The sequence below is a fragment of the Aquarana catesbeiana genome, linkage group LG02, assembly GCF_042186555.1.
Source record: "Aquarana catesbeiana isolate 2022-GZ linkage group LG02, ASM4218655v1, whole genome shotgun sequence".
NCBI lineage: Eukaryota > Metazoa > Chordata > Amphibia > Anura > Ranidae > Aquarana > Aquarana catesbeiana.
The window spans coordinates 187767785-187789993 of record NC_133325.1 but is presented as its reverse complement, the minus strand read 5'-3'; the positions used below and the strand labels follow the sequence as shown (position 1 = coordinate 187789993).

Here is a 22209-nt window from a genome sequence, read left to right as displayed (position 1 = left end):
CATTTAAAATGCACATAAACAAGAATTAAACTTACTAAACCCAGGACCCTGCAATCACTATATCTGGTCTCCCACAGTACATGGAAATGCAGTCATTTTAGTAAATATAAACTGCTAAATACTTTTCTCATCAGCAGTATATAGCAGTCTTGTGACTTCTATCAGTGCCTGGTTGAAACTTGTAAGAGTTCTCATAATGGACTGGCTGTTATTTCAGGACGCAGGACATCTGACCCTCTGTCTGGACAGTGCTGATTACACACTGCCAATAAAAAAAAATTACACATGGCCCTGGACAGCTGCCACACACCACAGCAGTTTAGTGTGCAGCAGCTGTCTGTTCCCACTGCAGGGAGCCGACAGTAGGGGGTGGTGTATTTCACATTTCAGTGCATCACAGTTCATTTTTGTATCTTGTGTTTTTTTAAGTATACATAGCAACGCTTCATTAAGGTATTGTACAGCAGTGTAGTACATTGCTCTGCTGCACAGTGACATGTGAGCTGGTCTTGTACGCTACAATAAAATGCAGCATGTCTGCATTTTATTGCAGCTCACTGCACTGCAGTGTAAATAAGACACAATCTGTGCTCCTAGCAGCGATCTGTGTTCAACCAGTACAGTAAAGCACAGGCCACAAGGACCTGTTCACACCTATCCAGTCCACTGTGGTGTGTTATGTCGCACATAAACATGTTGCATTAGGGCAACTTATTTAAAAGGGGCTGTCAATTCACCATAAAGGACCCAAACATCAAACAAACCTTATTCTCGCAACTACCCCCATGAAACAGGCAATATAGCATGATTAAAGTGGAACTTTAGTCAGAAAATTAAGTCCTGCTAGATGACTTCAGGCTGGCCTGCTTTGCAGGTATAGCTATGTAAAATATTAGAAATAAGTGCCTGTACTGTTTAAAATACAGTAATAAACTGTCTGACCCCGCTGTGCACATGCTCAGTTGCTCTTTTTTGGCACTGCCAAATTTGTAGAGGCTGATCTGCTGACAGCCTTAAAGCAGAATTAAACCGTCCTATCCTTTACAGCCAAGGAAGCTGCTTATGTTTGATCTGCAACTGCCATGGTGCTGCACATGTGGTCAGTTATGACACCAGCCATTTGATGGTTTGACAGTTTGGTTGAAGACACAAGCAAATATAACCGTTAGCAATCCTAACATTCCAGGAATGTAACAGTTTTTTGAAACCGTTATATTGATGGGTTTAGAATCCGGGGTCTAAAACTAGCGGCCCTCCAGCTGTTGAGAAACTAGAAGTCCCATGAGGCAGTGCAAGGCTGACAGTTACAAGCACAAATCCCCACAGGCAGAGGCATGATGGGACTTATGTAAGAGTAAAATCAGCGCGATAATGGTATAAGATACTCAGCAGCTGAATACCAGGGTCAAAAATCAAATCCCTAAAATACTAGTCTAAACAGATGGTGCAGCGCTAATAGAAGACACATAAAATATAAACAAATAATCAATATGAAACGGAGCACTATGTTGATCAAATCTCATAAAGTTCATAAAAGCACAGAGCAGTCCATAGATAATCCAATCCTTATGTGAGGTCAAACAGCATGCTTGTAAAGGGTGACGCATCGATGAGCCCACCACCAATATACAGAATGGCCTCTCACCTGACGGAATGGACCCTTTAATTACAGAGGGTCAAGATAAGCATTCTTATAAGATCATGAGGATCAGCATACATAGACTTCCGTCAGAACACCGGGTCAGGATACTCAGTATAAAAATTCAACAGAAGATCTGCTGAAGAAGTCCCCGCCCACTGGGACGCAACGCGTCCGGAACGAGGATACGTTGTGACGTCACCCGCGGCCATCGCGCATCCTCATTGCTTTGTTATCACCGCTTGAGCCTGTTCACTTGCACTAGCTGAGTGCTTGTTATGTGAGTGTTGAATTTTTATACTTTTTACAATAAATGACTATCTATACAGAGAGCACTATTTTCTGCCATCTTTCATTTCATATGCACTATATTGTCTGAGTATCCTGACCCGGTGTTCTGATCCTCATGATCTTATAAGAATGCTTATCTTGACCCTCTATAATTAAAGGGTCCATTCCATCAGGTGAGAGGCCATTCTGTATATTGGTGGTGGGCTCATCGATGCGTCACCCTTTACAAGCATGCTGTTTGACCTCACATAAGGATTGGATTATCTATGGACTGCTCTGTGCTTTTATGATGGGACTTATAGTTTTGCAAAAGTTGGAAGGCCGCCAGTTTGAGACTTCTGTAAGATCGACTTTATGATTTACTGCTCTGCAGGGGCTTTGGGTTTCAGCAAAATGGCCGCCTCCAGCAAAAAGAAACAGGAGAAATCCTGGAGGCAATTTACAGGACACACATTTTGGTAGCATAATTATTAATGTGGAATGTATGTTCCTTGCTAAAGCAGATCCTTTTTTTTATCAATTTATTTTGGGTAAAGTTCCGCTTTAACCCAAGGGGTACTTTTTATACTACACAGAATATACAGTCTGGTGTAGTGTTAAAGGAAATTGATCATGGCGAGTCATGGGGGTTGTTATTACTGATAACTTCTCTTGAAAATGCTAGTTGTAGACTGTCATTCTAAAACTCTTTAAAGCTGGATACATACTATACAATTTTCTTTCGATTTTCTTCTCCTTTAGATTTACCAAAACCATATATGGAGGTCAAACCTAAACACTTTCAACTTGTGTGCAATCAGGCAGGCCCTTGCACTACATGGTTGAAGGTAAAGCTAAAGGAAATTGAACAACAAAAGTTGTATAGTGTGTATCCAGCTTTATTCGATGATATGCAGAGGAGGACTTTGACTTTTCTGATCTGCATTTTCAGTCAGGGCCAGTGTTTCAGCGAATACTAAAAGGCAGTGGGTCAGCATGACAGATGGGCAACTAGCAAATTAAACAGGCAGCCTAAAATAGCAGCCCCAACTTGGTGATCCAAATATTCTAGGTGCAACCACCGCAAAAGAAAAAAACCTGGAGGTCAAGTATTCAGGGTGGCTTGCAGTGAATAATGTGAATCAACGTTCTTCAGCGTAAATACCCACTCCTAATGACATATAAAGTGCCAGAAGATATAAACACTGCACTGGCCCAGGATTAACAGTTCAAATCACACTTCTGGAAAAAAAAAAAAAAAAAACATTTATAATTACAGATTGGCAGTACATGCTTTGCTTAGTCCTGCAAAGCCCCCCTCCCCAAATAAGTCTGAAAATACCTATTATAAATAAAAGTTTAAATACTTGTATAAACTGAGAATGGTCAAGGCAAGTCCAGCTGAAAGCCTCAATGAGTGATATACAATAGCAAATGTGTTACTGTTTATGTAACAAATATGGTATTAGGTGGAAAAATCCACACTATGGACAAATTGGTGCGATTGTGGCTGCTGCCTTCACTGTGACTGCTAACAAGGTTGGGTCAGGAATGGGTATGGTATTTTAAAGTGGATGTGGCGCTGCTTGTGTCAATCTGTAAGTTGTGAATAATGTGCAAAAAAGTGAAAAACTCGATACATACAATAATATTTACCAATCGCTAAAATGAATATGTTGAATAGACAGTGTCTCAATCAAAATACAGAATTTATTCATACATTTGTGCAAATAGCATTTAAAAAAAATATAAAATAAAAAATTGTTCATGATATGTGCAAATAGCATTTAAAATGTCAAAACAAAGTGACCAGTGCTGCATATCGAAAGTTCAATGCTCCTTTGGTAATTCAAACCAAAAAGTGACAAGTGCTGTAAATAGTGCTCCAAACAATATGTGTGAACATTAACCAGTCCTTGGTATAGCAATGCTGAACAAAACACTTAATCTGGTGTGGCAGAAAAATAATGCGGTGTGCCCAGTGTCTTCACACATGCTCCCCTTCTTTTTGCTCCACTCACCAGAAATCTCTCCCCTTATAGGGGTAAGCCCTTTATGTTATTAATATGTTCTCCAATTTTGACGTGGTGGAGCCTTGTTGTCCTACCTACATACTGGAGGCGGCGTGGGCAATTCAATGACGTACGTGACATGAGTACTTGTGCAGGATATCAGTTCCTTGATTTTGTATTGCTTGCTCGTAACTGTGGAGATAAAAATTATTTTCCTTGGTTGTCTAACGTGCATAAAATAGTACACCATAAATAACCAGAGGGTGCAGCAAGATGACGCCACTCCTGATGATGTCTATGTGATGAAATGCGTAGGACAGAGCTACAGCGTCATTGCATCACTTCTGGTTTCGGGTCCGTGGAGCGCATCGTGTCCCTTGCTTTTATTTGCTCATGTGAATCTATCCAAATGTAAGCGCAATACCTCTTCTTTTATAATAAACTATGCTAAATGGAGTCACATTATGAAGCTTGTTTTTGATGTTCCCACGTGTATGTGAGATTGCAAGGAAAGGAGAGACGGTTTCTTTGTGGACCTGGATGTATAGAGGTAGCTCTATCGGTGGATCTGGATATCTAGATACAGCCAAGAAGGGCTGCAAATGCTGGTTACCCTAATAAGGGGAGAGATTTCTGTTGAGTGGAGCAAAAAGAGGGGGAGCATGTGTGGAGACACCGGGCACAACTCATAATCTTTCTGCCACACCAGATTAAGTCTTTTGTTCAGCATCACTATACCAAAGACTGGTTAATGCTCACACATTGTTTGGAGCACCATTTACAGCATTTGTCACTTTTTGTTTTGCCTTTGGTTTGAATTACCATAGGAACATTGGGAGAATGTCTATTCAACATATTCATTTTAGCTTATGTAACAAATATGTCTTTTTTTTTCCTATGTGCTGCAGCAAGGGTAAAAAACAAAAAAAAACAAAACACACAATATAGCTTCAAGAAGCAGTCTAGTTCTCCAACATGCTTCACTTAGGCCCTTTTCACACAAACATCATGACCAGGTCTGCCCGTCTATCTTTCAGACAGACCCAATCGAGCCCTCAATACTCTATGGAGCGGCAGGTGTGAACATATATGTCCGTTTACACCCACCTACACATCTAATCCGATAAAAACAATTGTGAAAAGGGCCTTAAAGCGGTATTTAAGCCAAAACCAAAAATGTAATATATTGCAGCTTACCAATCATTAGATGTGGTGGCTGCATTAGCTTTCTAATTTTCTTTTTTAGTCCCCTCCCCCCGTTTTAACCCCGTGATCTAGCCAGTAAAACACCTCCTGTATCAGTGAGGCACAACTGGAGGAATGAGCACAGGAGGCACAACTAGGGTTGCCACATCATCCCTTTAATCCAGGACATATATTAATTACATAGGTTCTGAGGCTGATTTAATGCAGATAAGGCACAAAGTGAGTTTAATTACCACCTTAATCAGCCACAGAACCTGTGTAATTAATGCGTGTCCTGGATTAAAGGGATGATGTGGCAACCCTAGGCACAACAGCATTGTCAGGATTTTGAGGGGGGGGGGGGGGGGGGTGGTGGTAAATGTATTAGCAGATTTACATACACTAACCATTACAGTATTTTTTTCCCTTTTAAAATAAAGTTTTTGCCTGAATAAAAAAAAAGAAAAGCTGATTATTTTAATTTAATCACCCCTGCCAGTGTTAGGTGGTTTGTCTCACCCATGTAAACTTATATAATCTGCTGGAAAGCTTGAGCAAAACAACACACTTGCTGGCTGGATCACCAGATAAAAATAGAAGCAAGTCTAAAAAAAAAAAAGCAACTAAAAATATCATAAAAGCCATCACAGCTAAGAATTGGTAAGCTATGATACCAATAAATGTTTGCTTGTGGGTTTACTACTGCTTTAACACTGCCTAATCAACAGTGCTGCTTCGGTAGCAAGAGCAATGTTCATTAAAAGCAGTGCTGAGTCAGGCGCGTCGGACTACAGGTGTGCGAGAGCCTCGACTTGACTTTTACTATGTGCTTGCTGCACAGAATTTTTTTCTTTAAACTCTTGCTGCAACACTTGGCTGATCAAAAAAAAAAAAAACACAACACATATTACTTTATATACAGCATTACAGTAACAGATGAAGAGCGTTAAATTGGACTTGAATTTAAAGTACAGGACTGGCTGGACATTCCCGTGTCTTTCCATAAATAACCCCTTGTCCGATTAGTATTCTGTTCTCTGGCCATGTGAAAAATAGAAAAAGAGGTGTTTGGTGAGCCATTGTGTGAAATTTCGCTATGGATTTTTATTTGCAATGACAATAAATTTTATTGATCATCAAGTTTCTCAAGACTACCTCAATCAGGTCATGTTGCCACATGAAAACCTGTCATCTGATCATTGGGCAACACAGAATTTTCCCTTTCCTTCCAGGATGACAATAAAATAAATAAATACATGTTCAGTATATTGCACTTCTATCATAAAAACTGGCAGTTAAAAACAGCTCAAAGTATTTAAAATGCATTTTATTTGTCCTTTAAAAACAAACCAAAAGAAGCAATTAAGCTCTTCCTAACTTGCCTCTTTCACATAAATTATATACATTTCAAAATTATATTCAATACAAAACATGCCACGTACAAGTTTTTATTTTCATTTTTTTAAAAAAGGAATAATTTTATGTTTTCTACGAAGGACAAATCTTCTGTACAGAATCCTCACCGCACAAATTACAGCTCCCTATGGAATCTCGTCAATACAAATAAAAAAAAAAAAAAAAAATGAAAAAATGGCGAAACACAGAATATTATGGAAAGGAAAAAAAAAAAAAAAAAGACAAATATTTGCAAGCAGAGGCCAAATTAAATTTAAAACACAGCAAATTAAAGTGTTTATACAAGCAGAAAAAAAATCAAGTATTTCAAGCTTGGGTCTGGATTATATTTTGTATAAAAAAAAAAAAAAAAAAAAAAGAATGGTATAGGGTTTATCTAAAATCTACATTACTGTATGTCATATCTATAATAATCTAATATCACGAGAGTGACAGGGATGTACTGTAAAGCTCCCACTGTAGAGCTTGAAACTCAAAATAATTCAGTAAAAAGCAAGAAAAAAAGGAAAGGGAACATTACATTTCAAATTTTCAGGCTTTCATAGTGTCCAGTGGTTTTTCAATAATATGGTGCCAGACTATGCACAACATTTTTTTTTTTTTTTTTCTTAAAGACTTTTTCTTTTCTATTGTTTATTTACAACTTACCTTTATTTTGTACATGTTTGCAGCTTTTAAAACAGTTGTGGAAGCAGCTTGTGTTAAAAAGCAACAGCACTTAATCTCATATTCACACTAGCTTTGATTTTAAATGCCCTTGGCTGCTTAACGCCACTGATTTATTTTAATCCGTGCACTCTTTAAACAGAATCGCTATGTCTGTTTTGGGGAAGGTACAGCCACAGTAACTTGTAAAAATGGGTAAAACAAATATTCTCTGTTCTGATACATAAAATGCAGTTCTGCAATTTGAAACAATGTACATTTAGAAAAATGGAAGCCAAAAGATCAGGGATATAGCTTACTAGTGCTCAATCTGTACTCTCTAGGATTATGAAATGATAAAAAAAAGCATGTAGTATTTGCCAAGATCTAAGACACCCTGTATTTCCCTCACACAAGGTGGTAATACATAAATATAATTACAAGTACAAATAAATAACTCCCTTCACCTATTCCCAACCCAAGCACTGTGCTAGAAAAAAAAAAAAAAAAATTGGGACTTTGAATCACATAATAAGAGCAGAACAGCAGCTTCAGAGTATTGCAAGTAATAAAAAGTATTTGTTTTGGGATAAAGGAGTACATCTCTAAAACCAGATTTAAAAGAAAGCCCATTTCATCAAGATATTGGCTAAATTAAGGTCTTACATTTTATGGAGAGCCTTTACAGAAATACTGTAGCAGGGAGAATGATTAATAGCACAGATCGTAAAATAAACTAAACCAAGGGATATCTACAGTCACACACATACATACACCACCTGCTGTTAAAAAAGGTTTACTCTACCCCCTTATAAAGCAGGTCTTCTTATTACACTTCATGTTCCAAGTATAGAGAAGGGCGAGGTTTCAGGCACAGAAAAAGGGAGAGAATGGGTTGCCATGGACAGACCACAAGCGGGTAGTTAGCAGAAAACATGATTAGTGCACTCCAACCTGCTCAGAGCCAAATTTATGGGCCATGAGGCAGGTTACAAAGCTTCAGAGAGGGTCAACAGATATTAAAATCAGATCCTCTGGGATGGGCAGCATGTATTTCTATTATTACACAAGTCCCATCATATGCGCTGTGTCCATGTTTATGAGGTGCTATCTATTTTAAATTGCCGTGGGAGTGTCACATATACACATCAGTATCCAACAGGCAGATGAGGTAGGTGCTGGCCAGGTTCCTCTGGGATTGGGTAGCTGTGACAAGTAACAGTCAATGGACTGTCTCTTGCGCTCAATGAAAGCAACTCCTGTGCTCTTTTTCTGCAGTCTTGTGTGCTCTCTTTCGCGCTCTGAGGGTCCTGTAGATTTAGGATTGTCAAACTGCTTTGTTAACTAATGACTTTTTTTTTTTTTTTTTTTTTCTTTATATGCATTCTCGTGTATTTGAGAGTTAGAGCAATATTTTAGATTCAGATAAAAACAGAAAACTGACTGAAAATCCTTCAAGAACAATTTTTATGTGAAGGAAGAAAGGGGTGCTACAAAAACATATGCCCAGCTATTCGATGCTTAGGGAATGTTCTCTGCACAATAGCTTTCTTTTATAGTTTTTCCAACCACCAGGGTAAAGGCCTTCAGAAAGGATTCATGATATCATCACTGCTTCACACTCCTTACATCAGAACGATGAAGGTGGCTTGGGAACTTTTTGCATCTTGAAGAAGGCTGCAAAAGCCAGTGTAACGAAGCAATTTTAGACCCAACTTGGTGTTTTAGTACTCTCTCAAAGGCTTTACGTTGAAGGGCACCATATTCACAATGACCGGAGGCAGCACAAGTTCACGGTTTTCAATTCATCCATTTCCGACAGTTCCATGCTCCACAGTGACATGGGATCTTGTGCTGATCATCTTCAAAGTCAAACTGGTAATCATATGTAAGCTGAGGGGAAAAAAAAATAAAAAAGGACATGTAAACGCCAGATTCACTGGAGAATTTTAGTCTCCATCTAGGATGAAAGACTACAGAAAAGTCACCTCTTCTCCTTTTGGTATCCTTCGGCTAGAGATGATGATAATTTTGTCTTCTTTGTCAAATGTGACCACTTCAGCCACACAGTTTGGAGCACATGAATGGTTTATGTACCTGTAAAATTACCAAAAAATTGTATCATTTAACGCCTCTTTCAAGAGGAGATAAAATATGAATATTACTTTTAGGTACCAGTTGTGAGCACATGCAGTGTGTAGAACATTTCAAGGTGGCAATTTAATTTAAACATATTAATTACCACTCAATGAAGAAAACAGCAATTAATTTAAACTACAAACTCATCACTAGACATAAACCAAACAAAAATGTTGGCATATACAATCAACAGCTACCTAGATCACAATACAGTAGTATTTCCATTAAAAAAATCATATCACATTACAGTGCAAGCTTAAACGGCTGTGTAACTGAACAAAATAGTCATAAAGGAAAATTGACCAGTTAGGTGGTTAAAGGCAAGGTAAACATTCTTTCCTGAATAATGTGCCATAATCATGTAGTTGGATGTTGTCATTTGTTGCCCTGTACACAGCCCAACAACGCTTGCCAACCACCTCACTTACATGTATGGAAGAAAAAGTGGCCTCTCTCGCTAGATCATGTATCTAATCCAGCACTTCTGGGTAGGGGGAGCGCGCACGTACGGCCTCCTCCTCCCCGGCTGCGCTGTAATTGGTTACAGCACAAGCCAATCAGCAGGTGCCGGCCAATGATTGACCGCTGGCACCCACTGATTGGCCCCGTCACTTCAGAGAAGGAAGCTCTGTGTTGTAAACATCACAGAGCTCCAAATAGCGACAGGTGACCTTGCTGTTTTTAAAAAATAATAGCAAGATCGCTTAGTAAAAGCACAATATAACGCACACATTTAACTCTTATCGCCCCTGGATTTTAACAATTTCCCAGCCAGTGTCATTAGTACAGTGACGGTGTATAGTATTAGCACTAGTTAATAAATTAGTATTAGTGTCACTATTGAGGTCAGTGTTAGGTAGTCAGTGTACCCCCCCCCCCCCCCCCCCAGTAGTGTCAGATTGCCCGCCAAATTCCAGTATCTTTACCAGCAGGTATAAATTTCACGCAAACCAAATATAAACTTTTGGGGATTTTTTTATTTTTTTTTTTACCAAAGACCTGTAGCAAAATACATTTTGGCTTAAATTCAATAAGAAAATAGATGTTTTATAGCAGAACATAAAAAATATATATTTTTAAAAAAATTTTTGTCTTCTTTTGTTTATACCGCAAAAAAAGAAAACAAACAAAAAAACTGCGGTGATCAAATACCACCAAAAGAAAGCTCTATTTGTGTAAAAAAAAAAAAAAAAAAAAAAACAAGAATAAAAAAACAAACCAGGCCATTTTTGCTATGCGGCACTGCGCTACTTTAACTGACAATTTATATTCCTTTTTTTTTTTTTTTTTTAGAAAAAAGAAAAAAAAAAAAAATTATATATATATATATATATATATATATATATATATATATATATATATATATATATATATATATATATATATATATATTTTTTTTTTTTTCCCACTTTCTGCAATAAAACATTTAATTAAAAAAAAAAAAACTCAATAGATTTTGGCCAAAATGTACTACAGGTCTTTGGGAAAAAAAAATTCCCATCAAGTGTATATTGATTGGCTTGCATGAACGTTATACACGTCTACAAACTATGGGATATATTTTGAATTTTTTTTTTTTTAAACTACTAATGGCGGCGATCAGCAGTTTCTAACGGGATTGCGAGCGTGGTGAACAGACATCACAAACGACGCTAATACAGTTATCAGCGCTAATATGCACTGTCACTGTACTAATGACACTGGGCAGGAAGGGCTTAACATCTAGGGTGATCAAGGGATTAAATGTGTGCCTAGTAAGTGTTTGTGTGGTCTGTGTGCTGCTTTTACTGGGCATCTAGTGGTTTTCATTCCCTGCTTAGCAGGGAACAAACAAACAATGAGATCCCCTGTCAATGAACACCGCTCTATGTTGTTTACATTCACAGAGCTGTGTTCAGTGAAGCTCAGAGCCTATAACCAGGTGGTCAATCATTGGCCGGAACCCAGTGATTGGCATATACCGTGATGAATCCCAGCACGAAAGAGCGCACAGATCATGTTCTGGGTACGTGATCCAGCGCAGGGAGGCTGCTCTGCAAGTGGTTAAAGTAGCACAGTGCCAAATAGAAAAAAAGGCTCTGGTCATGAAGGGGGTAAAATCTTCCAGAAGTCAGGTGGATAAGAGTAAATTCTCATATTCTTGTGTCAGCAGTTTGTGTTAACACATGATGCATTTTGCATGGCTAGTGCTCATGCATGTCATAGCTACACAGTAATCAGATTTGCCATAGATGTCAGGAAGCAGAGCATCCACAGGCAAAAACAGAGCTCACTCATGCAGCTGCAGATGTGTTTCATCACATTAGCACTCCTGCATTTGTGATGCAACACAGGGGGATCTTGAGCCATACATTGAATGCATTGTGACCTGGAACAGGAGTTAGGATTGGGCTCAGTGTCTGCATATACTATTTGCAAATTAAAATATGGTTACCTGGCAGGCCCACCAGTCAAAGTAGCATCAATTACATGTTCATTATTAATTCGAAACATGTATATTCCTCGGTTCTAGAACAAGAAGACAGACATGGTTAGTTACTAAAAATGAAAAAATAAAGTTATCCTGACAAATAAGGAGTTATTCAAAGAAAGATCTTCATGGGTACAAACACTTCAACTAGATAAAGTACCAAAACTATGCCTCCAAGTCATAAGACAAACATATCAAAGACAACTAGCGCTGTATTTTACCTGAGCGTAAGTGATTTTGGATTTTATTTCTATGTGTTTTTGCATTCAGGTGTATTCAGGCTTGAGCACTTTTATGTTTTTTTTTTTTTTAGGCAAATGAAAGCTAGTTACTAGAAGGAAATTGTTGTTTCTACGCGGCGTAATATCTTTTATAGTTTACAAAAAATTGGGTTATGTGCTTTTTTTTTTTTTTGCATTAAAACTTTAAAAGTGTATTTTACCCCAAAAAATTACATTTGAAAAACCACTGCGCAACCAGTTTAACAAAAAAATATTGCAAAACCCACCATTTTTTTCTCTAGGGACTCTGCTTTAAAAAATATAAAAGGTTTGGGGGTTCTAAGGAATTTTCAAGTAAAAAAATACTGATTGTTATATGTAAACAAAAAGTGCCAAAAATTGCCTGGAACTAAAGTGGTTAAAGCAGAGTTCCACCCAAAAGTGGAAGTTCTGCTTTAACCACTTCAGCCCCGGAAGGATTTACCCCCATCCTGACCAAGCCTTTTTTGCGATACGGCACTGCGTCGCTTTAACTGACAATTGTGTGGTCATGTGAAGTTGTACCCAAACAAAATTGAAGTCCTTTGTTCCCCACAAATAGAGTTTTCTTTTGGTGGTATTTGATCACCCCTGCGGTTTTTATTTTTTGTGCTATAAACAAAAAAAACTGCAAAAATTTTGAAAAAAAAGCAATATTTTTTACTTGTTGCTATAATAAATATCCCCAAAAAATATATATAAAAAAAAATTTCTTCAACAGTTTAGGCCAATATGTATTCTTCTACATATTTTTGGTAAAAAAAATAAATAAATAAAAAAATAATCACAATAATCGCATATTGATTGGATTGCGCAAAAGTTATCGCGTCTACAAAGAAGGGAATAGATTTATGGCATTTTTATTAACAATTTTTTTTATTAGTAATGGCAACGATCTGCGATTTTTATTGTGACTGCGACATTGTGGGGGACAGATCGGACACTATTTTGGGACCATTGGCATTTATACAGCGATCAGTGCTATAAAAATGCACCGATTATTGTGTACATGTCACTGGCAGGGAAGGGCCATTCAGGACACTAGGGGTGATCAAGGGGTCAACTGTGTTCCCTCAGCATGTTCTAACTGAAGGGGGGGGGGCTCACTAGAACATGACAGAGATCACTACTCCCGATCACAGGGAGCAGTAGCTCCCTGTCATGTTGCTAGGCAGAACAGGGAAATGCCTTGTTTACATAGGCATCCCCCTGTTCTGCCTCTCCGTGCCACCGGTGGACATTGAGTGGCGGGAGCGCGCGCACCCGGTCGCTGCGGGTGACGCAGCAAGGTATGGGTACATCGTTTTGCGCACACATGCCACTTTGCCGACGTATATTGGCGTGAGCTGGTCCGCAAGTGGTTAACCACTTCCCGCCCAAAGACGTCATATGACGTCCTGGACTTTCAGTGGGAATATCTCAATGATGCCTGCAGCTACAGGCATCATTCAGATATCCTTGTTTTCCGCCAGCGATTCTTTGCACCATAAGAATGATCATAGCGGCAGTTCCGCCGCTTGATCATTCTTACAGGCGACGGGAGAGGACACCCCCCCCCCCACCCCACTGGTGCTTTTCTGGGCTCTCCCGTGCCATCGGGGACCCGGAGAAAGAATTGGCCGCTGGATGACGAGCATAGAGATTTCAGGTGAGCAGATGGTTACCGGTCATCTCTATGACCGTCGGAGGCCCGTGCGCGATGTTATGACATCACGTCCGGGCCGCGGATGTAAACAAAGCCGCGAACGCAGCTGGTAAGCATGAGATCGTGGATTTTTTTTCCCAATCTCATGTTTTCCAGCCTGGAGGAGAGATGCAAGGTCCTATTGACCCCGCATCTCTCCATAAAGAGGACCTGTCACGAATAATTCCTATTACAAGGGATGTTTACATTCCTTGTAATAGGAATAAAAGTGATAAAAAAAAAAAAAAAGTTGTAAAAGAAAGTAAAAATAACAAAAATAAAGTAAAATAATAATAAAAAAAAATTTTAAACGCCCCTGTCCCCGGTAGCTCGTGCTCAGAAGCGAATGCACTCTTTAGTCCTGCCCACATATGTAAATGCAGTTCAAACCACACGAGGTATCACCGCGTGCGTTAGAGCGCGAGCAACAATTCTAGCACTAGACCTCCTCTGTAACTCTAAACATGTAACCTGTAAAAAATTTTTAAAGCGTTGCCTATGGAGATTTTTAAGTACTGAAGTTTGGCGTCATTCCATGAGTGTTTGCGAAATGTTAAAGCGTGACATGTTGGGTATCTATTTACACGGCGTAACATCATCTTTCACATTATATAAAAAAATTGGGCTAACTTTACTGTTTTGTTATTTTTTTTAAATCATGAAACTGTTTTTTTTCCAAAAAAAGAACATGTTTGAAAAATTGTTGCGCAAATACCGTGGAAGATAAAAAGTTGCAATGATCGCCATTTTATTCCCTAGGGTGTCTGCTAATTATATATTATATATATATATATATATATATATATATATATATATATATATATATATATATATATATATGTTTAGGGGTTCTGAGTAATTTTCTAGCAAAAAAATGATGATTTTTACATGTAGGAGAGGAGAAGAGGAGTGCCAGAATAGGCCCGGTGTGGAAGTGGTTAAGGACTCCTTACATGCCACATTTGGCATGTCATTTTTTTATGCAATCTTCTGGGACACATCACAGGTCTCAGAAGATTGCCTGGCCATTCAGGACATGCATGCCGCAAGCTGTCACAGCTTGGTGCCCATACTAGTGATGCTGGCGCCGGGAAGAGGTGGAGAAGAGAACCGAGAGTTCGGGCAGCCGCATCGCTGGATTGTGGGACAGGCGAGTGTGTGTTTATTAAAAGTCAGCAGGTAGCTGTTTTTTGTAGCTGTTGACTTAACACAGAAAAGGTTGGAACTCCACTTTAAGCTAGTGAAAAGCTTATTGATATCTACGGGGTCAAAAATACCCCATTTTACTTTAAAAGTTGCCGATGTACCTTTTTGAGCTCCAGGTGTCAAAGCTACAGATGCCTGAACACTCGTGTGATATTTTGATTGTTGAGTGCACTGGAGCTTTGAGCTAGATAATGCTCAGGTGTGTTCACAGGTTGTTCAGTAGAATGGCACCGTTCCAGGTCCAGCACTGTGTTCTATCAGATTAATAAGACCAGTTTGTTTATTACTACAGATAAGTCTTTAGCCACCTCACCTGTTCTTCGTAGATCTTCTCACGGCGGTTTGCTACTTCATTCCTTATGATAGTGCCAATGTATTCTATCACCATAGTGTGCTTTTCCAGATCTTTGGCAGCATAAAGCCCTAATCCTTGAATTCTAGATCGGGCCAAATATACATTGTTTTTCCATTCTGTCTTCAGCCTGCGGTACTGGGATGACTTTGAGTGCACAAACTGCTTGCTGTAAGGTGTATTAGTCTCCCCTGTGAAGGTGCTCTGATAGGCTTTGGACATGCTAGTGCTGTTCAACGTATGCGGCCTGTGGAAAAATGTGTTAAAATATTAACAAATCATATACTTTTACAACGCAAGCATGTTACGTTAATATGAACGTCTTTAAAAGTTCTATATAATTTTCGATACAGTTCCCAATGCAATTTATGGATAAAAAGGCAATTATAGTTTGGATTGGAATTGGTCAAATTACTAGATATAGGATCAGCCATAACATTATGACCACTGACAGGTAAAGTGAAGAAAATTGATTTTCCTGTTACATTGGCATCAGAACATGGGTGTGATATATTGGGCAAGTATAAGGATCTGAGCAACTTTTGTAGAGTCAAATTGTAATGGCTAGACAACTAGGTCAGAGCATCTCCAAAAACTGCAGCTCTTGTGGGCAGTTCCCAGTCTGCAGCAGTCAGGACCTACCAAAAGTGGCATAAAGAAGAAAAATATTTGAACCGGCGGCAGGGTCATGGATGGGTTAGGTGTTAGGAGTGAAGACTGGCCTGTGTACTCCAATCCAATAGAAGAACTACTGTAGCTCAAATAGCTGAAAAAGTGAATTCTGGTTCCAATAGAAAGGTGTCAGAACACAGCGCATCACAGCTTGTTGCATATGAGGTATAAAGCCGCAGATCGGTCAGTGTGCCCATGCTAACCTGTGTCCATAGCTAAAAGAGTCTACAACGGGCAGATGAGCCTGCTCATTAGGTGGCCTGGCATGATAAATTCAAGAATGGTTTGAGGAACCTAACGAGTTTGAAGTGTTGACTTGGCTTCCAAATTCTTCAATTGAGCATCTGTGGTGCCGGGTACTATAGCATATCTTCGGTCTAGTGGAGTGTATGCCTCGAGGGGTTATGGTGGGTGGTCATAATGTTATGGCTGATATGGTACATATTGCAGCAGGCACAGTAAGTGCTCATTAGTTAAAAATACAGCCATATTCTACACCCTGCAAATTTAATACCAGAACATTTATTTGCATTTAGTTGATGCACTTTGGAAAAACTTGAAGCACAAGTACAACTGAGGTGTTAAATGGGCCACTTACCTTTTATAATGGGTCATAATCTTCCGCTCGGATCTGGCACAGCCAGTTGGGTTGATCATTAAAGGCAGTTCCATTAAAGGATGTCGGCCATATCGGAAGAGATAGTTTTGACAGTTCTCCACCCCAGGCAACTATATGCAAGACAAACATTTTTTATTCTATAGGTCAAATTTTCAAAATAGCATATAACAATGGTCCATTCACACTTGATTACAAATGCAAGCACCTTCAAAAAATTTTGAAGCACTGTAATGCACATTATCACACCACCTACGTTTTGCGAAATACATACAAAAATATACTGGGTTGCAAGACATATGTGGAACAATTGACCTTGGCAATATCTGCACAATGTAAAAAAGGATCATACATTAGTTTACCAATCACAACTATAAAAGTTCCTTTGCAAATTGATGAACAGAATTCTGAACACAAACATTTCAGTGCAAAATTAAAACTAAACCATGGGTGCACAGATGACAAAATAATGTTTACTAAACTGTTTTTCATTTTATTAATGCAGAAACATTACAAAAAAGTAAATAGAAAGGCTTATTCATAGGGGCACAGATGCCTTTGCAGTGTGGAGAGGCATTTGTATCTGGAGCTGTATGCAGGCACCGTGTTAGTTAATGAAAGCGCAGCATCTGTACTGACTGATCTCCACCTCCAAGTGCGACAATTAACACAGTGACGTGGGTGCACTGGCTGCAGCTGGGGGCCATACACCCCTCCTAGCCTACCTGGCAAATTTAGATGTGCGGGCGAGTCCGTACAGCTGCTACTTCTCCATTGACTAACACAGGCTGCGTGCATGCAGTTTAACCACTTGACTTCCGGAAAATTAAACCCCCCTTTCATGACCAGGCCATTTTTTTCAATATGGCACTGCGTTAATTTAGCTGACAATTGCGCGGCCCTTGAACGCTGTACATAAATTACATTTATGTCCTTTTTCCCCCCACAAATAGAGCTTTTGTTTGGTGGTATTTGATCAGCACATTTTTTTTTATATTTGCGCTTTAAACAAATTTTGAAGAAAAAATAAAAAATTATGGCAGAAAGTAAAAAATATAATACGTATCCAATACTTAAAAAAAACAAAAACAAAAAAAACCCCAATAAGTGTATATTGATTGGTTTGCGCAAAAGTTATAGCATCTGCAAACTATGATTGAGATATATATATATATATATGTATATGTATATGATTTTTTAAAAATTTTTTTTACTAGTAATGGTGGTGATCAGCGACTTATAGCGGGACTGCAATAATGTGGCGGACAATTGGACACTGACACTTTTTGGGAACCAGTGACACTAATTCAGTGGTTGGCAAGGGGTTAAATCGCTAGGGCAATCAAAGGGTTAAATGTGTGCCCAGCCAGTGTTTTGGTGTACTATATGTGCTGCTTTTACTAAAGGAACATCCATAACTTCCCCAATGACAGGACAGAGCTCTGTCCTGTGTGTCTTCCTGACGATCAGTGAGTCCCAGCGGTTATCCATTGCCACTGATCGGCATCTGCTGTGTATAATCACAGCACAGCCGGGTCGCTGGCGGCACGCGCCCCCTACCTGGAAACGCCAGATCATGTACATAGTACGTGATCCAGTGCAGCAGAGCCGCCTAGCATGTAAGTGATACAGTCAGAAAGTGACTAAATCAGCTCTAGACACAAAATTCTTTGCACTGTAGAGGCCCCTGCGAATGAGCCTCATATATGTGCTCTAACAGAACTTACCGACTCTGCAATACGCAGTACTGCATGTAGAGTCAGTCCAAACATCTCTTCTCCTTTTAGATACTCAGGGAAAAGGCGCAGCATTCCAGTTTCTCTCCTCATCCGTGCAACAGGTTCTGCAACGCGATTCCAGAGTGCTGGACAACAGAAAAACACAATAAATAAATGGAAATGCAAAATGCTCAGCTATAGATCAAAATAGATCTAGGAATATAAATGAACAAATCTGAAAAGTCTGTGGTGGAAGCAGGTAAAACCTCTAAATCTGCCCACACAGTTTGCAGTCCAACTACACAATTACTATACAATCTCCCTTTAAACCTGCCAACAACCATGCAAAGCAAGGGTCTAAACAGTTTGTTCTGTTTGAATCCAACCAAGTAGGCTTTAACACTTCATAAATTTAAAGTAGATTGTACAATCATGTTGCCAGCTTAAACATGTTCACAAATTTACATATAAAACTCCATTCCTGTCAATAGTACTGTTCAGATCAAAAAAAGGAAAAAGCTGTTGCTATAATTGCTTAAAGCAGATTAAACCCATTGATTTAAAAGTTTCAATATACAGTTACATTCCCTGCACATGCCGGGAATTTACCTGTCTCATTGGTTCTGCTCTCAACCAAACTGTCTAACCATCAAATGGCTGGTGTCTTAACGGATCACATGTGAAAGGCAATTGAAGATCAAACAGAGGCCAAGATAACAGCTTCCCTGGCCGAAAAAGAGTTTAGTTCAGCTTTACAAAAAGGGTAATTAATTTGTCCCTTGCTTAAAGCAGAATTAAACCCATTGATTTATTGATTTCCAAACACAGTTACATTCATGACATGCCGTGAATAATAACTGTCACATTTGCTTTTGCTCTCAATGGAACTGTTAAGCCATCAAATGGCTGGGGTCAGATCAGATATCTAGTTCTGACAGATACCCACTTCCGCTCCAACTGCTTAGAGCATCAGTCCACATCTGCCTGGGCCAATCCAGATCACCGGCTCATCCTGCATCTCAATGTTGCATAGGAGACAAGGAAGGAATTTCAGGAAAGGAAAGCCATAGATCATGGTGTGCTGAGCCCACAGAACCAACAGAGCATCCATCGCTTCTGCTAGAGGATCCCTGTAACTGGAAACAAATCCAGTTTGTTGCTGAACCTGGAAGCCATGAGGTCCACATTTGGTTCCCACCACAGGTTATAAAGGTCCTTGAACACCTCCATTTATAGCGTTCCAGCTGTTATCCAAGGAAGTCCGATTACCAATTGTCCACACCTGGGATGTAAACTGTAGACAAGGCTAGAATGTGAAGTTCAGTTCAGGATAGGATTCTCAGTGACTTCTGGTTCCTAAGGAATGATGAACACTGCTCTAGCATTGTCCGACTGTATGCAGATCAGATGACTCATCAGTCAGGAGACCCAGCATTGTAGGGCAACCAAATCATCCAAATTCAGTTCCAGCGCTGATTTCTGAAGGTTCAGTATCTTGCAAGGTCTGGACAGTCAGAGCTAAGTCGACCACCAGAACAAGTGCTGACTGTTCCCGCAACAGGAGTTCATCCAGATATCCTACAATGGGAGTGCAACAAAAGTACAGTAATGCTAGTAACAGGGCCAGCATCTCAGAGAACACCAAGGTAAAGTCCAGAAAACACACAGTAAAGTGCAAGAATTTCTGGAGCTCTGGAAAAATGCAGGTATGCATCTTTAATATTCAGAGGCCAGAAAGTCTCCCTGATGGAGAGAGGCTATGACAGACCTGGTGGCTTCCATGTAGAATTTCTGGACTTGGATGAAAACAATTACAGCTTTAAGATCCAAAATGGTGTAGATGCCATCTTTTTGCCTTGGAAAGTTGAAATAGAACCCTTGAAACGGTTCTAATACAGAGGACTGGGGTAACGATACCCTGTTGCAGAAGACAAGCTATTAAAAGGGATTGTAAAGCTTTGTTTTTTTTTTTAATAACAAACATGTCGTACTTGCCTCCATTGTGCAGTTCGTTTTGCACAGAGTGGCCCCGATCCTCCTCTTCTGGGGTCCCTCGGTGGCGCTCCTGGCTCCTCCCCGCATGGAGTGCCCACGTCGGAGAAGCGCTTTCCTCGGTGGACACCGTGCGGGCGCGCTCCCGACTCCTGCATCTGTGTCCATTCACACAGAATGCAGGACTCAGCCCCGCGTCATTGGATTTGATTGACAGCAGCGGGAGCCAATGGCTGCGCTGCTATCAATCGATCCAATTAGGACACGAGACACCAGCAAGATCTGTTGTGCTCATTCCCGGCCGAAAAATGACAGCGTTCAGGTAAGTAAAACGGGGGGCAGCTACTGCTGCACCACAGAAGGTTTTTCACCTTAATGCATACAATGCATTAAGGTGAAAAACCATGAGGGTTTACAACCTCTTTAACACAGGCATCTGAAATATAGGCTTTGGAAGTGACAAAAGACTAATCTAGGCCTCCAGCATGAAGAGGCCTTCCCAATCTGATAGGGGTGCAATGGATCTTCAGCGATCCGTGATCCGAATGGTTCACCCTGTTCGGATCGGCACACATGCGCTCCGCGGAGCGCACCACTTAAATCTTGGTACACCCGGCGGTGCGCGTGCTGACGTCATCACCCCTTAACCCCTTATCGTGGATCTGATCTGGCCGGCTTGAGCCTGCGCAGTAGAGGGGGTGCTTATCTGCCATGGGGAACTTTCTCGGCAGAACACCGGCTTCTATTCTGTAAGAGCCAGTAAACAACACTAAACACAAACACTAGTCATCTAATAGTCTTCCTTCCTGATTCCTATACTATACTGTATATACAGTGGGGGAGATGTGGATATTACAACAGTGGGGGGAGATGTGGATATTACAACAGTGGGGGGAGATGTGGATATTATTACAGTGGGGGGAGATGTGATTATTATTACAGTGGGGGGGAGATGTGATTATTATTACAGTGGGGGGGAGATGTGATTATTATTACAGTGGGGGGGAGATGTGATTATTATTATTACAGTGGGGGGAGATGTGATTATTATTATTACAGTGGGGGGAGATGTGATTATTATTATTACAGTGGGGGGAGATGTGATTATTATTATTACAGTGGGGGGAGATGTGATTATTATTACAGTGGGGGGGAGATGTGATTATTATTACAGTGGGGGGGAGATGTGATTATTATTACAGTGGGGGGGAGATGTGATTATTATTACAGTGGGGGGGAGATGTGATTATTATTACAGTGGGGGGGGAGATGTGATTATTATTACAGCGGGGGGAGACGTGGATATTATTACGGCGGGGGAGATGACGTGGATATTATTACGGAGGGGGAGATGACGTGGATATTATTACGGAGGGGGAGATGACGTGGATATTATTACGGCGGGGGAGATGACGTGGATATTATTACGGCGGGGGAGATGACGTGGATATTATTACGGCGGGGGAGATGACGTGGATATTATTACGGCGGGGGAGATGACGTGGATATTATTACGGCGGGGGAGATGACGTGGATATTATTACGGCGGGGGAGATGACGTGGATATTATTACGGCGGGGGGAGATGACGTGGATATTATTACGGCGGGGGGAGATGACGTGGATATTATTACGGCGGGGGAGATGACATGGATATTATTACGGCGGGGGAGATGACGTGGATATTATTACGGCGGGGGAGATGACGTGGATATTATTACGGCGGGGGAGATGACGTGGATATTATTACGGCGGGGGAGATGACGTGGATATTATTACGGCGGGGGAGATGACGTGGATATTATTACGGCGGGGGAGATGACGTGGATATTATTACGGCGGGGGAGATGACGTGGATATTATTACGGCGGGGGAGATGACGTGGATATTATTACGGCGGGGGAGATGACGTGGATATTACGGCGGGGGAGATG

General features: G+C 40.2%; 1 protein-coding gene across 5 annotated transcripts in view; it reads right to left on the bottom strand.

Annotated features, from left to right (window-relative positions):
* Positions 1-6845: 6845 nt before the first annotated feature.
* Positions 6846-22209, bottom strand: part of KMT2D (lysine methyltransferase 2D) — a 247640-nt gene continuing 232276 nt past the window's right edge. For all 5 annotated transcript variants that reach the window (XM_073614049.1, XM_073614048.1, XM_073614051.1 and 2 more), the window contains 6 exons: positions 18294-18430; positions 16549-16679; positions 15240-15525; positions 11741-11814; positions 9156-9264; positions 6846-9060 (listed from right to left, as the gene is read on the bottom strand). In XM_073614049.1, the coding sequence (XP_073470150.1) occupies positions 8968-9060; positions 9156-9264; positions 11741-11814; positions 15240-15525; positions 16549-16679; positions 18294-18430 (830 nt within the window). In that variant the 3' untranslated portion in view covers positions 6846-8967. The remainder of the gene's footprint in view (positions 9061-9155; positions 9265-11740; positions 11815-15239; positions 15526-16548; positions 16680-18293; positions 18431-22209) is intronic.